The 14,650-nt window shown below is 41.5% G+C and overlaps 1 protein-coding gene across 1 annotated transcript; it reads left to right on the top strand.

Moving 5' to 3' along the window:
- The first annotated feature begins 334 nt into the window (after positions 1–334).
- Positions 335–14,170, top strand: nuak2 (NUAK family, SNF1-like kinase, 2). The gene is made up of 6 exons (XM_050037515.1): positions 335–844; positions 7,665–7,785; positions 8,323–8,474; positions 9,584–9,649; positions 10,006–10,258; positions 11,088–14,170. Exons 1-6 carry the CDS (start codon positions 608–610, stop codon positions 12,128–12,130), a joined length of 1,872 nt encoding a protein of 623 aa, XP_049893472.1. The 5' UTR covers positions 335–607; the 3' UTR covers positions 12,131–14,170.
- The last annotated feature ends 480 nt before the right edge of the window (positions 14,171–14,650 follow it).

The following is a 14,650-nucleotide window of genomic DNA, read 5'->3' as shown; positions in this document are numbered from 1 at the left end:
CTGCTCATATGAAGCCAGGTTAAATCACACACAAGACTTAAAATGCTATTTTAGTGGAGGCTTTATTGTCTTCAAAATGTATTGTTTCTTTCTGTGAAATAAAAGCAAATAAAAGCTTTGTTTCCACTGAGGGAAATGGTTTTAGCTTACAAAAATAGACAGTAGGTCTGTATCGCCTATCAGAAATCCCGCCTAACAGAAAAAACTGACCTCCATCTGATGGTACACGTCCCGACACGGTGCGGTGTTCAGATCAAGCGCTCCTCTCGGTGCCTGAAACGCCCCTTGACTATTTGACGTGTCGGGCTGCTGGCTGAGCTCCGCTCCTCCTACAGCACGCTGTGTACCTGCTGTTAGTAAGTCTCAGCGTCACAGAGGAGACAGACACACTTTAAGTTTCTGTCCACAACATTTAGTTTTAGTAATCTGCTGCACAGAGGGAGGTGAAGGATTTTATATCTACACTTTTATCTTAAATATAACTTACATGAGCGCATTTAGAGGCAACTTGCTCCAACAACGACAGGGCTCCGCACGGAGGAATGCACTTTAACACCGATACCTGCGTCTGCAAACACACCAAAAAAGACAACACTGCTGTGCCAGGATGGAGGGCCTGAATGCTGCCCGGCTTTCAACAAACCGCAGCCCGTTTTTGGGGCCAGTTTCACCCGGAGAAAATGCTCCTGCTGGGAAAGCTCCGTCCCAGGTGACGGTGAAGAGACAAGCCGTGAAGAGACACCACCACAAACACAACCTGAAGCACAGGTACGAGTTCCTGGAGACCCTCGGCAAAGGGACATATGGCAAAGTGAAGAAAGCCAAGGAGAGATCCGGCAGACTGGTAAGCACTCATATTAACCTTATTTCATCACTGTGTGACTGTGTGAGTTATAATGCCACCATCAGCCATGCGCACATCTGCAGACAGTATTAAGGTCTGTGTTTGCTCTACTGTCCCAACGGCCACCTGTTGTTTAGACATACAGGGCTATTTTTAGAAGTCGTGCTGTCTGCACACAGGTAGGCTGCATATGCATTTTAAGTTTTACACTGTGCAGAACTGGCTACAGGTTTCCAATGAGCCATATTGCTGAATTATAGCCTGGGAGGTCAGTCAGTGTGTGTGCTGCTGGTGTTGACAAACCAGCTTCAGTTTGCTTTCGAGTTCATGTGTTTGTTCTAGGGTGGGGGTTGATCTCAGTTCTCCCACTGTTCTCTGAGCACTGTGTCCACTTTGTGCATGTGATAATATCTATTTTTGTAATGTCTTGCAAATTACAACCCATATACTATATAGACACCCTTTGCATTGTATTCTCATAAGCTGTATCAGTGCATTACTAAAGGTGTGGAGAACACTGTGTTTGCTAACAGGATTGTAAAGTATTCAGTGTTAATCCTATGGGCAAACTGAATTAAAATGTATATAACACTCATATGCTTCCACATCATGATACCAGGTGTCACATAGCTATCCCTGTGTCTGATCCTACTTACAAGTTATTAGTAGTTGCTGCTGGGCGATATGGAGAAAATCAAATATTGCAATATTTTTGCAAAGAAAATTACATGTTCTAACAAATCCTATATAAGATAACTCACAGAGTGCATGTAACCCCAGCTGTTCAATGTGAATATGATCCTTCGTGTTCATCATTGTGTCGGAAATGTAAAAATAGCTGTGGCATTTATTATCTCATGTAGTTTTTACGGAAGTGGTTGGATGAAGAAACCCCTGACATTACGATGTGGTATGTAAAACTTAGAGGTTATCACATGTACTGAGAGGAACTCTGGAGGTTTTTGTAAGAGACTGGGCCCCAAAATCAATATAAGTATGGGGGGTATCAAATATAACAAAATAAGTATATAAAAGACTTTGTAAATTCAACTGGTTTATTTTCATGTGTTCTTACTTTGTGGCTACTATTAGGTTTGTCTTAATCGTGGGTTTCTGTATTGTTTCACCCTACTATTGTTTAAAATTAAAAAACATATATTGAAAGAAAAGAAATTACAATATGTTTTGACCAAATATATCAATATTGAACTTGTGATATATTGTAGGGTTGATTATTGGTGCTGTCACTAAATATTTACTCAATGGGATTTTTGATATTCATCAGTAATGACAAAGTGGAAATAATAGAAAAGCTAAATTACAGCACTTTACTGTAATGCAACCTTTAAAGCCAGGAAAAAGCAACACTTATTACGATATCCAATTTCTGAGGCGATATCTAGTTTCATATCACGATAAAAACACAACATCCACATAGTACCCGGCCCTGTTTGTGATGTATTAAAGAAGATCATTTGACAACAAACAATACTTCCGTGTGAGGTCATCCTACAAAGACTAAAGCCAAAATTGATTCCTGTAAATCTGTCACCAGACAAGAGGTTTTGCCCAGTCACCTATTGACTTAAAGAAAATAAAGGAAAGGCGTTTCATTGGAAAGTCTGAGTGACTTTGTGTCAGGGAGTTTCAAACAGGAAAGTTAGGTAACTTTCTTTTTGTAATAAAGTGTGAGGGGGGAAATGGCGAATGGCCTTCAGGTGAATTCCAGTTCCCTGTGACCAAAGGGGAAATGGGAGGTATTTATAACAGACTGGACTGAGATAAACCTTCAAAGGGGAAATAAAGGAGCTGGCAAACAAAAGACAATGTCTTTTCTTGAAAGATAATATTATTTCTCTATAGTGTATCCTAATAGGAATGTGCTTGTATTCCTAAACAAACATAAATGGATGATGTAACTGTTTATATGATAAACTATGGGAGACTAAACATTAGGACACCTCAGTACAATGCAATACAGTTTAACTGCACTCCAATCTGCAGCCTATAAAATGACCATAAAGTCGAATCAACACCTTTCTAAACCAGTTTCAACAAAAACGAAACACTGTAGGCTTCCTGAAGGTTTACTGCAGGGCTGCTGCATTAGATTCTAACAGGTTTTACTAGGTGTCCCTAATAAACAGGCAACAGTGTGTATGTTTGTGTGTTTTATACTCAATAATTTGCGTTCTGCACGGCCATTTATTTAATTTTGTAGTTGTCTCCACAACTCAGTGTATCCAATATTTAATCTAGAAATCAAATTATCAAAAACAAAAAGCACACCTAGAGTATGAATGCACTATTTTCCAGGCAGACACCCTCAGATGTAGTGACTCATCAAAAAACACAACAACAGATACCTGGCCTAGAAGTGAACTCCCATCGTCAGTGAGTCTGCCCCAGCTGCCAATTCATGTTTATCAGAAATACTCTTTGTTATAAGATCATGATTGTTATGAGTGAAAGCACTTGGATGTCACGGAAGTAAGAGTCAGGAATTCCCCTACTGTACCTGCAGTAAACATGTAGTGATACAAGTCCAGTCCTGTCTACACACCCATCTCAGCTCTGACACCGTCTGACATGACCTGCTGCTGCTGCACTTTGCTTTTATAGGATATGAGTTGGTGTCTGAAAGTCATCCCTGCAGGCAGCTTCCTGGTTGTCATGCCTCGGACTCATGTTTCAATGTTAAAATACTGATTAACCTTAATATATGTTTCGAACTTAGTACGGCTCAAACAGCAGTTGGCAAAGAATGGAAACAGGAGAAACATTCATTTGGTTTGTTTTTATCTACCTATCTTTAGTATTGTCAACACAATAGACACAGATATGTAATTTGATACGGGGAGTGACGCAGCACAAAGAATGGCTTCATCTTGCGTGAGTTGCAGCATCACAGCTGTTCCCATTATCTATATGCATTGGATTGGTTACATAAGCCATTTAGGTGGGTGGTTACAGCTCAGATCAACTGTAGGGTTGACCACACACTTGGTGCATAACATGGATTGTGTATCGTCATCCACCGTAAGTGCCTTGATTGGCATTGTAAAGGCTATTCATAAATCCATTTGTAAGTGTAAGGGAAGTCCTTCCTAAGGTCTCAGTAGCAACTGGCTAGTTTCAGAATAGTGATTTACTGAATGGGGCTGCACAAGCAAAGGTCTAGTGTAGGATGTAGTGGCATCTAACGATTAGGCTGATGATTGCAACCATCTGAAACTTCTCCCGTGAACCAAGCATGTATAAGATCTACAGTGGCTGACGCAAAATCAAGAATGGCTCTATCTAGAACCAGCATTTGTTTTGTCTATTCTGGGATACTGTAGACACAACATGGCGGACTCTGTGGAAGAGGACCTGGCATGCCCCAGAAACAGCACCATGCTTTGAAGCCAATTTTAAATGGTGGCCAAATGTGGAATTACAACATTCAGGTCTGTCACGAGGTGCCATGGGGCCCAAAAAGACATCTGTAAATCAGATAAAAAAAAAAATTGAGCATCACAACCACCATGAAATGACTCGTTTCACTTGCAGAATTTGATCCATTTGGTCAGATAACATTGTGAAAGTCTGGAGGAGCCACCTGATTAAATAATTTTTATCGCCATTCACGTTAGCAGAGCACTTTACCGAAAGATCGTCACTGGCCTAGCGCAAGGTAGCCACTCGGCTGCCATCAGTCTCTTGAGTGCTTGCTCTATGGGCCCCGTAGTGCAGAAGGTCTGGGTAATTGTATACCACAGAATTCAAGCTTTTTTGAGTTAATGCAACACTAAGCAATTTTTATATGAATGAACAGGGACCTTCCTCCAGCACTGTATCCAGTCCTCACAACCATGGCATCTGCTCCATATGTAGGCCTAGATATAAACGGCCCATTCTTAAGTAATGAGACCACACTTCTTAGTGAATACATAGTTATGACTATTATATCACATTTCTGTCAATATATCCCTCTAAATCCTACACACTGGATCTTTATAAATTAAATGTCTTAGCAAGTAAAGAGTTATGTAAAGTGTAAAGCAGGTGCTAGCAAACATCAACATTTGGGCTGCAACTAATAATTATGCAATGACGCAATTATCATGCAGTTATTATGCAACCGATTATTTTCATTATGAAATCTTTTGGCTCATAAAATGTTAAAAATGTAAAACATTCAAAGATGAAAAATATTCATGTACTAACCCAAAGACAAAACAACACCTGAAACAAGGGAACGTTTGGACTAGAAATCAGAATAGTTGCTGATTAAGTTTCTGTCAATTGACTAATCGATATATTGGTTCAGACCTTATCTGTAGTGTTGTCCAATCAAAAGCAATCAACTATATGAACAAGAAGTCACAGTATTATCACGAACTAATACATACTTCCATAAATAACATTCTTAGGGGTGTAAACATATAATAAACGTAATTGCCAATAACTTGTAAACGTAGGTATTTTATATATGTGTGTGTATACATGGATGAATGTGTATGCTTCAAAGTTAGCTAGTAGGTTAGTTTTCATGCAGTTTAGAATGAGTATATATCTAATCAAGCTAACCTATCTAATCAGACTTTATTTGGTGATTTAGCTTTACGTTATTGACATAGTTTAGTAATTTTAGGTATATTGTGTTATTTTTGTGAAATGTAAATCTGTCAATTCACATGGAAAAAATGACATATTACTTCTCTCTCGCTCTTTATTCCAAACAGGTCACATATTAGCAACTTTAGCTTTCACAGTTGCTTCAGCCAGCGACACAACAGTTACACCTTCAAGTGCAAAAGTATGGTTTTGTTGGTTCAGGAACTCGGCATTAAATATCAAATATTTGAACCTCAGTGCCTATTGCGTGTAACACACTGACAGTGACGAAGATGGCACACACACAGATAACCGCACAGGGGTGTGAACTCATCATGAGTGGGTTCAGCCCGTCTGACAGCTCTGCAAACAAATGCAGGAAACCACAGTTCCCAGTATCAGGAAAAAGGTCTACACTGTGTGAATACAGCGCTGCCTAAAAGAGGCCAGACAGTGACTCATGACGGGAGACAGTTGTGTGTGTTGAAACTGATATGACAAGTCGCTGCTTCACACACTTCCTGTGTCTGTAGCCGTAAGGATTAGAACAGAGAGGAAACAAAGACACCCCTCCACCAGCACCCATCTGCTGCCTCATGACACCCTTCAACATTGGGGTCGACAGATGACGCACTCAGTGCTCGGAGGAATCCCAGGCATCTGAGCTTCAAATAGACAAACTCAACATAAAGACATGTTACAGACTTGTCAGGAGCTTGTATGCGATAAGTCTGTGAATACAGACCCCAGCAGATACTATTCAGATTTAAATTTCCTTATTCTATTAGCCTCACAGACATAACAGCAGACAATGGATTTCTTCACAGCAGACAATACTTGACCTGGTGTTCCCTCTGCCTTGTTAGAAACAACAGAGCAGATTTATCGGTTCACTGCCCATTGTTCCTCTCACAAGAGGACAAGCCTCAGATGGAAGGCAGCTCTTATTAAATAACTTATTTGTTTATGTTTTTTACCTTGTTCTGCTAAGTAGTCAGGCCTAATCTAGTGTATTAATTAACTGACCTCTACTGCAGCAGCAGTGCAGCTGCCGACCATTGTATTAATGTTTTCTTTGTCATTAAAGCGACGTTACGTAACTCTTGAAACAATAAGCAACACATTCTTCTTTTTGGACATAAAGAATGGGTTCATTAGCAGTGAAACACACCCTTTCAGTGCACTCCAGGTCTTGATGCTGCAGCCGTACTTGGTCTGGTATGACCAGAAGCTAATGGAGGCAACTGTTGGCAAACTATGGAAAATGAAATTGCAGTGTAACTGATATTACCAAGCTGGTTTACTCACGTAAAGACTCCTCTCAACTTGTGCACCTGTTACACCTTGTCTAAATATTTATCATTATGCTGCAATTGACCTTTTGCTAGGCTCTGCCTCTTTGTGATGCTTCTTCAAGCTGTCGGAGCTAGCACAAGGCCCACACTGTCAAACTGCAGTCCCTGAAGGGATATTATCAAATGTTTTTTTTTAAATTGAATTAAAATTGTTGTTAAAGAATTGTTAAAGAGATAAGGAGAGAAGCTAAAACCGAACTATACATCACCTGCCGATCAAGACAGAAGACAGTTACATTAAAGGGAAGATATGCCGATTTTCAACCAGCTCTGTGTCATCAGTGTGTGCAGATGAATAGTGTTTGTCCTCCACCCGTGTCACAAGCATCAGGTGTCCATACCTCAGCCAGTGGACAGATGGGTGGGGAGCTCCAAGGGATATTAGACTCCATTCATCTGCACACACTATGATGACACACAGCTGGTCGAATATTGGCAGTTTCCCTCCACTGTTCCTGTAAAGCAGAGAATGTCTTTATTCACTCTGCATGTGTATACATGAAGTATACCTTCACAAGCTAGCTAAGTCCACACTTTTGAGGGTTTCATCTTGGTTATGCAATCTTAAATGATTGCATGAGAGTCAATGGAGCAAAGCCACAAAGTTTTTAGACCTTCGTCAAAGGTGGCTGATGCTACCCTATGATTGGCCAGTCTGCTTTTTGGGGACAGAACTTAGCAAAAGGTCAGTTGTCACTTGTGGCCAAAGTGGCTGCTGTTCGTTAAAAGTTACATCCCTATAAAGGAACTATTTGACTCTCCTAACAACTGCAAAGCTGTATCTTTTTATTTATTTGTCTCTGGAATCAGTCTTACGTGGATCTCAGTTTTTTCCTCAAAAGATAAATATCCTTTTTCTTTTTCAGGTTGCCATTAAGTCAATCAGAAAGGAGAAGATCAAAGATGAGCAAGACCTGGTTCATATTCGCAGAGAAATTGAGATCATGTCCTCACTCTGCCACCCGCACATCATCACCATATATGAAGGTACAGTAGTTAAAACGTTGTGCTTTCTGTGTGTGTGTGTGTGGGTTTAGTGCCATCGTTCACCTGTCAGAGGTGACTGAAGCTCTGAACCACATGCGGAGTGAAATGTGATACCTGGAAAAAGACGACTCTCAGTCACTCTCTGTTTGAGAGTCAGAGCTTGGTCACGCAAGTCTTTTGTGCTGAAGACCGATGCCTTGTTACATAACCTCTGATACCTCTGAGCCTCGTGTCTTCCATTGCCCATCACGCCTGATCAGATGGTCATCGTTCAGTGTTTGTCCACCTCAGTGCATGTTTGTTTGCCATCCAGTCATCCTGAGGCCTCGTTTATCCTAATCAGAGTGAACAAGGGGTTTTACAGGCAGATAGAAATCTGGCATCTATTTCAAATGGCGGCAAGGCCTTAATCAAAATGTATGTTTTGGCAGTGTAAGAGGCTCTGCACAGTCCAGAGTAGAATTCCACATAATCTAAGATGATGATATGAGTTTTAAACCTTGAATAAAAGGAAATCTGATGTTTTTTATCTTGCAGTATTTGAGAACAAGGACAAAATTGTGATTGTGATGGAGTATGCCAGCCGAGGGGACCTGTACGACTACATCTGTGACAAGAGGAACATCTCTGAACGGGAGACCAGACACTTCTTCAGACAGATTGTATCAGCTGTGCACTACTGCCATCAGGTAAGGCTCAGTACATTGCTTTTATATAGAATGTATAAAGTTGTTTACAGAAAATATAATCATAGGGAACTTCAAAAATGTGCACATCCATAAGTCTTGATTAAAAAGTTGCAGCTACGGTGGAGTATCTCAGCCCTGTTCACGCATGACTGCTATGGCACAGCTAATGACGCAGAGCTCCACTCAGACTAGCTGCTCTGCTCGTGTTTTTTTTTCCTGGGCACTGGCACCCCCAAAGTTACATAATAGGCATTATTCAGTGTGAGCCTGCTGATCTGAACAGGGAGGCTGTGAGAACGATGCAGGGGGAAATGAACAGTTGGTCTGTATAGAGCTAGCGTCAGGGCTAAAGACCAGCCGTCCCAACACACACACTTACACACACACACACGCATGGCCTCACAGTCTAATGAGGGTGTGATGGAACAGAAGGGCTCCACGCACACACGCACACAATCAGCCGTTGCTGTGTAATTACGAACATTTTACAGCACACTGTACTTTAGTGTAGCTGCTCAGCACTTTGCAGAGTATTTAAAATGGTTGCTGGGCAGTATTTAGAGAGTGAATTGCCTTGTCGTATTCTGTGTCAACCACCTGTCTTAATTCACTTTTATTGGGTCCTGATTCCTTGTTAAATATTTAATTTTCCACGTCGACAGCAGTCTGAAAAAGACCATCTAAAATCACTGTTATGTATGGAACGGTGATGAAAACGAAAGCACTTCACGCAATAGTTTCCCCATGACTGCATCTCAACAATAAATGAATGGTACAAAACACAACCTGCAAACAATGTGTCCGTTGCTACAAACAGTTGCCATACGTGAGATGTAGTTGACCTGCATGTTTGAAAGCAAAACACATTCAAACTGGGCCTGAGTCAAAGGCATGCCCCCCTGCAGAGCGGAGGACAATGAGGCATAGCTGACGTACCAGAAAACAATCTTCACTCGGAAAAGAATGTGATGTGACCCAGTAAAGACTAATCCTTTTATAAAATGTAGACAACCTGCAGTAAACTGATGTGTAATGGCCTGGGTGGAGACGTTGTAAAAAATATTGTTATGCAAAAAACTGATATCTTTTCTTTTTGTTCTCCCTCTTAGAATGGAATAGTACACCGGGACCTGAAACTGGAGAATATTTTACTAGATGACAACGGCAATGTGAAGGTATGCGTATGGGAGGTGTTCCAGCACACACATTAGCACACAGGGCTCATGGGCATTAAAGTATGCAGTTTAATGGCTTCTGATTTTTGTAGAGTTTGGATTATAAATGATAGCAGATGGTGGTTATTGCAAAGATAATAAAAAAAATGAGCATGTCATATTTGGCAGATTTCATTACTTCCTTTAGAACTTCTCATGGAAAAAAACGGATTCACTATTCAATCTTTAAATCACAGTACGTGTCATGAATAATCAGTGACTTATAGTGACGCATATGGAATTTTTTAGGGAGGTTATTTTTTCATGATGATACATCAGATCTGACTCAACTTGACGTCTACTTCCTGTTATCGCAGATTGCAGACTTCGGCCTGTCGAACCTCTACCATGGTGACGAGTATCTTCAAACCTTTTGCGGTAGCCCTCTGTACGCCTCCCCAGAGATTGTCAACGGTCGACCATACCGTGGGCCAGAGGTGGACACCTGGTCCCTTGGTGTGCTGTTGTACACCATGGTTCATGGCACCATGCCGTTTGATGGAAACAACCACAAGGCGTTGGTTCAACAAATAAGCACTGGAAACTATCGGAAACCCAGCAACCCCTCTGGTGAGTCTCTCAGCCCAACCTTTTTTTTTTTTTAAGATATTTTTTGGGGCATTTTTTAGCCTTTATTTGATAGGACAGACAAGTGTGAAAGGGGGAGAGAGAGAGGGAGTGACATGCAGCAAAGGGCCACAGGCTGGAGTCGAACCCGGGCCGCTGCGGCAACAGCCTTGTACATGGGGCGCCTGCTCTACCACTAAGCCACCGACGCCCCTCTCAGCCCAACTTTTCTTTGAAACATCATTTAGGTGTAGGTACTTTGTTATGCTACCGCGCTGGCGGCAGCCATGACTAGAGGCACAAAGTTTTCGGGTCGTCTGTCCGTCTGTATGTTCATCCATCCATCCCGTTCTCATAACCAAGATATCTAAGAAATTTCTTCAAATTTGGCACAAATGTCCACTTAGACTCAGTGATGAACTGATTACATTTTGGTGGTCAAAGGTCAAGGTCATTGTGACCTTGCGTCTGTCTCATTCACATGAACGCAATATCTCAAGAGGGCCTGAAGGGGATTTCCTCAAATTTGGCACAAACGTCCACTTGGTCTCAAGAAGGAACTGATTAGAATTTGGTGGTCAAAGGTCAAGGTCACTGTGACCTCACAAAACATGTTGTTGGCCATAACCTACGAATTTATACACTAATTATGACAAAGTTTCACACAAATGTGATGTTTTTACAGACATGGATGTAATGTAAGTGCAACTTAATGGGTTTGTGGAGGCACACAACCACAGAGTGGTAATTCTAGTTTTATAGTTATGTCTTGGCACTTCCGCAGTTGAACACAAAAAAACAACATGTTTTTTTCTCTGTTGCTCTCTCGCAGATGCATGTGGGCTAATCCGCTGGATGCTGATGGTGAATCCTGAGCGCAGAGCCACAATAGAGGAGATAGCAGGACACTGGTGGCTCAACTGGGGATACCAGCAGTCATTACTGACTGAGACAAAGAGCAGTCCTGTAGAGCAGACCACCTCACCAACCTCTCCATTAGCATCACACCCTGCTGGGCTGGCTAGTGTTGCTAGTTGGCTGCGCCGTACATCCAGGCCTTTACTAGAGAACGGCTCCAAGATGCGCTGCCTGCTCCGCTCACAGGGCGCCGGAGGAGATGTGGTCCGGCAGCGCTCTCTGCGAAGGTCGCGGAAGGAAAACAATGTCACCCAGACCATTCATGAAGTTAGCACAGACAGTCGGCCCTCTAAGGGTATTTTAAAGAGACGCAACAGTGTGAAGCAGAAGGCAATCAGTGAAACCCCCGCTGTAGGTTCAGTAGAGCCACAGAAAATTATGTCTACACCAGATAATGCTCCTTCAGCTGCACTGCTGCCTCGCAAAGGTATCCTGAAGAAGCCCACAGAGCAGGAGTCAGGGTACTACTCCTCGTCTCCTGAAAACAGTGACTCTGGCTGGGCACCACAAACTAAAGAGTGCCCCTCAGCACCAACCCATAGGAAAGGCATCTTGAAGCGCAACGGGAAGTTCTCCTCTGGTGGGCTGCAGGAGTTCGGCTCCCTCGACCAGCTGGCAGCTTCCTTACCCCGTAGCGGCACCAGGTCGAGGCCGAGTGGGGCGATCAGCGAGGACAGCATTTTGTCTTCTGAGTCCTTTGACCAGCTAGATCTGCCGGACCGTGTAGGACCTCCAGCACAAATGGACAAACCAGCCAAGTCGAGCATGAGAGGGTGTGTGTCTGCTGACAACCTGCTGGACATCAACGAAGACGGGATCCTTGGGGATGGGCCGCTGAGGCCCTGGAACTGCTACAAGTCTGGAGTGGCCGACAGTGCCTTTTCCATCACAGACTGTGATAACGTAACAGAGGCTTACAAACAGGCCATGGTTTTACGGGGCACTGCAGCAAGCTGAAGACCAGTAGTTGGTGAAGGACCCTCATTTAAAGACCTGTGTTCATTCAGGATTTTTAAATGACTGTAAACTAATAAGGACTTGATAGCCAGAATGCATTAAGTGAAATTACCAGCACACTGTAGTCATTATCATTTTGGCTAATTTCAGGAATTATCCAGTACCAAAAAGGCAGGAGGCTTCTTGTTTAACACAGATTGTATTCAAGATAGTGATTGATAAAGCTTGAGATTTGAATTTGTGTAAAACAGGCTGTAAAATAACCACATGGCTCAGTATTTTATAAAAAACTTTCCTGCAGTTGAAGATGTCCATTTCAAAGATTCTCAGGAGAAGAGAGCTGCTGTTGTTCAGTCAGGAGCTCTACTTTTCAACACGAGAGCTCGCTATCAAAAGTGTAGTTGCAAAAAGTCAACCTGAAACCAAAACACTGGTCTTCAATGTTTGCTCAGCAGTTAACTCAGTGACAGTAAACTCAGAAACTGACACTTTATGGTCACAATAGGACTGTTGTTTAAACATTGCATAAGCCACAAAGTCAGTGTCTTTCATTGTCAACAGGACTGTTTGAGAAAGTGTTTATGACTTAACAGCTCCTGTGGATTCTACCTGTGTGACCTTATGTTTATCTAATAGCAGCACAGGTTCAACGTTAGGATGGATATACCACAGCTTTTACTGTGCTTTACGGTGTGGGGAAATGACATTTCATGGATACCAAAGAGCAAAATTTCCTAATGTCAACAGACTTTCTTTGTTTGTCTTTATTTAAAGCACCAGCAAAAAGTGCCAAGAGGACATTTGTGTGTAACAGGGACTTCAGCTTTCAAGTTTCTTTTTTTAATTGTTGTTTTTTTCCTCTCGAAATGACTCGATCTAAGTTTGGATAATGACTTGAATAATAATCACGACACATATGAGTCATATCGAGCAAAACCAGAAGAACCTGCTTTTGCTCTCGAGCCTGGGCCGATAGAAGTGCACAGGTGGCCATTCACCCAGTGTGCAGGTGGCAGTTTCACAGTAAAGGTGGGGCTCATTAAGTCACCTCAGAGTTTGTTTTTTTGAGTGTCACAACTGGAAATTTGGAAAACAGTGACTTGTGTCTGAAAGTGAACCATGAGCCCCTGCTCACTACTGTATTCTGTATATAATGTGTAACCTTTCAGCTGAATTTTTAAGATCAGTCATGGAGCTCAGGTGTGTTGAACTTTATGTTTTAATTTAAAATATCCAGACACCCGGGGTGGTTGAGTATTTCACAAAGCCGGATTAGACGTTGAGCCATTTAACTGTTAAAGACGTACATGACTTAAAAAGTAAAATCATGTATGCTGATGATGATCATTAATTATGTTATCTGGTTCCTATTCCTGCTTTATGAAATACCTCCTGGTAGTCAGAGAAATGAAATCAGTATGTTGTTTGTTTCTCTATGAGATGTCATGCTGCACACTGGAGTGACTTCATTGGATTGGCATGCTGGCATTGAATTAGAACATGGAGCCAGCACCTGAAGCAGCACTTTATCGGACAGTCGAAACTTGATAACCATATAATTTATCAGCTGTTCATGAAGTATTGAGTTATAGTAATAAAAGTTGCATAAGGTAAAACACAGAGGCTGCACAACCATGCTGTAACTGGAATATAAAAACTGTATTTCAATTATTTATGGGGTTTTTTTTTGGGCACACTGTGAGGCTCGTCTGGAATTTAAAGCCTATAAAGAAGTAAGGTGGAAGTGCCTAATTTCAGCTGGAAGTTTTTGTCATTTCTAATCTGTCAGTGTGACAGATGACGACAGGTCTGAAATGTTATATTTCATTTTTTTTTGTACACTAAAAAGTGCTTTTAGGCATTTCATCACTGTTTTTTTGCCCTTCGTGTCCCAGAGGTTGCACATATGCAGGCTCTGTTATTGTACTTTTCTTTAACAGCAACAAAAACGTTTGCCAAAGTTACTGGGCTTATCATTTATATGACTGTGTGATCTGCCATGCTGTTATGACCAGGATGAGGAAATCAATAAAAAACAGAACTCAAGTGCTGGCTAATGTCATCAGTGTCCTACATACACATGTTTTATGTCTCCTTTTATGTTGTTTAACAGTGCTGATTTATTGTCACAAGGGAATTTAGTAGTGTTATAACTATGCAGAGACATCTGTTCAAACTTATCATAACTGTCCAGATATAAATCTTCAATGAATCCAGATAAATGTCAAATATATGTGTGCACATTTATAACCCTGGCCTTATATAGAAGATACTCCATTTAAAATGTGCAAACATTGCTGTTCAGGGCTCAGTTGAATTCAGTCAATATCACAAAAACATTTAATGAGTCATGAATCATATTCTACAAACAACAAACAAAATCTCAAACTGTAACAGCTCTACACGCTGCAGAGTGATCACCGAAACAATAAACCTGCAAAGAACAAGATGAACTGGCATTTAGACACATTTCACCTGGTATATAGCCGTCCTGTTCTGCACCATGGCTGTAAATATACA

The sequence above is a fragment of the Epinephelus moara genome, chromosome 24 (assembly GCF_006386435.1).
Source record: "Epinephelus moara isolate mb chromosome 24, YSFRI_EMoa_1.0, whole genome shotgun sequence".
NCBI classification, from domain to species: Eukaryota; Metazoa; Chordata; class Actinopteri; order Perciformes; family Serranidae; genus Epinephelus; species Epinephelus moara.
Note: the sequence above shows the minus strand (reverse complement) of the source record. Positions and strands in the feature narration are given on the sequence as shown.

Bases quoted from the DNA above. Each gene is read 5' to 3' on its own strand.
- nuak2 (XM_050037515.1), top strand. From the start codon at position 608: ATGGAGGGCCTGAATGCTGCCCGGCTTTCAACAAACCGCAGCCCGTTT. The intron at 845-7,664 runs GTAAGCACTCAT...TTTCTTTTTCAG, and splicing joins AGGAGAGATCCGGCAGACTG to GTTGCCATTAAGTCAATCAG. The intron at 8,475-9,583 runs GTAAGGCTCAGT...TCTCCCTCTTAG, and splicing joins CTGTGCACTACTGCCATCAG to AATGGAATAGTACACCGGGA.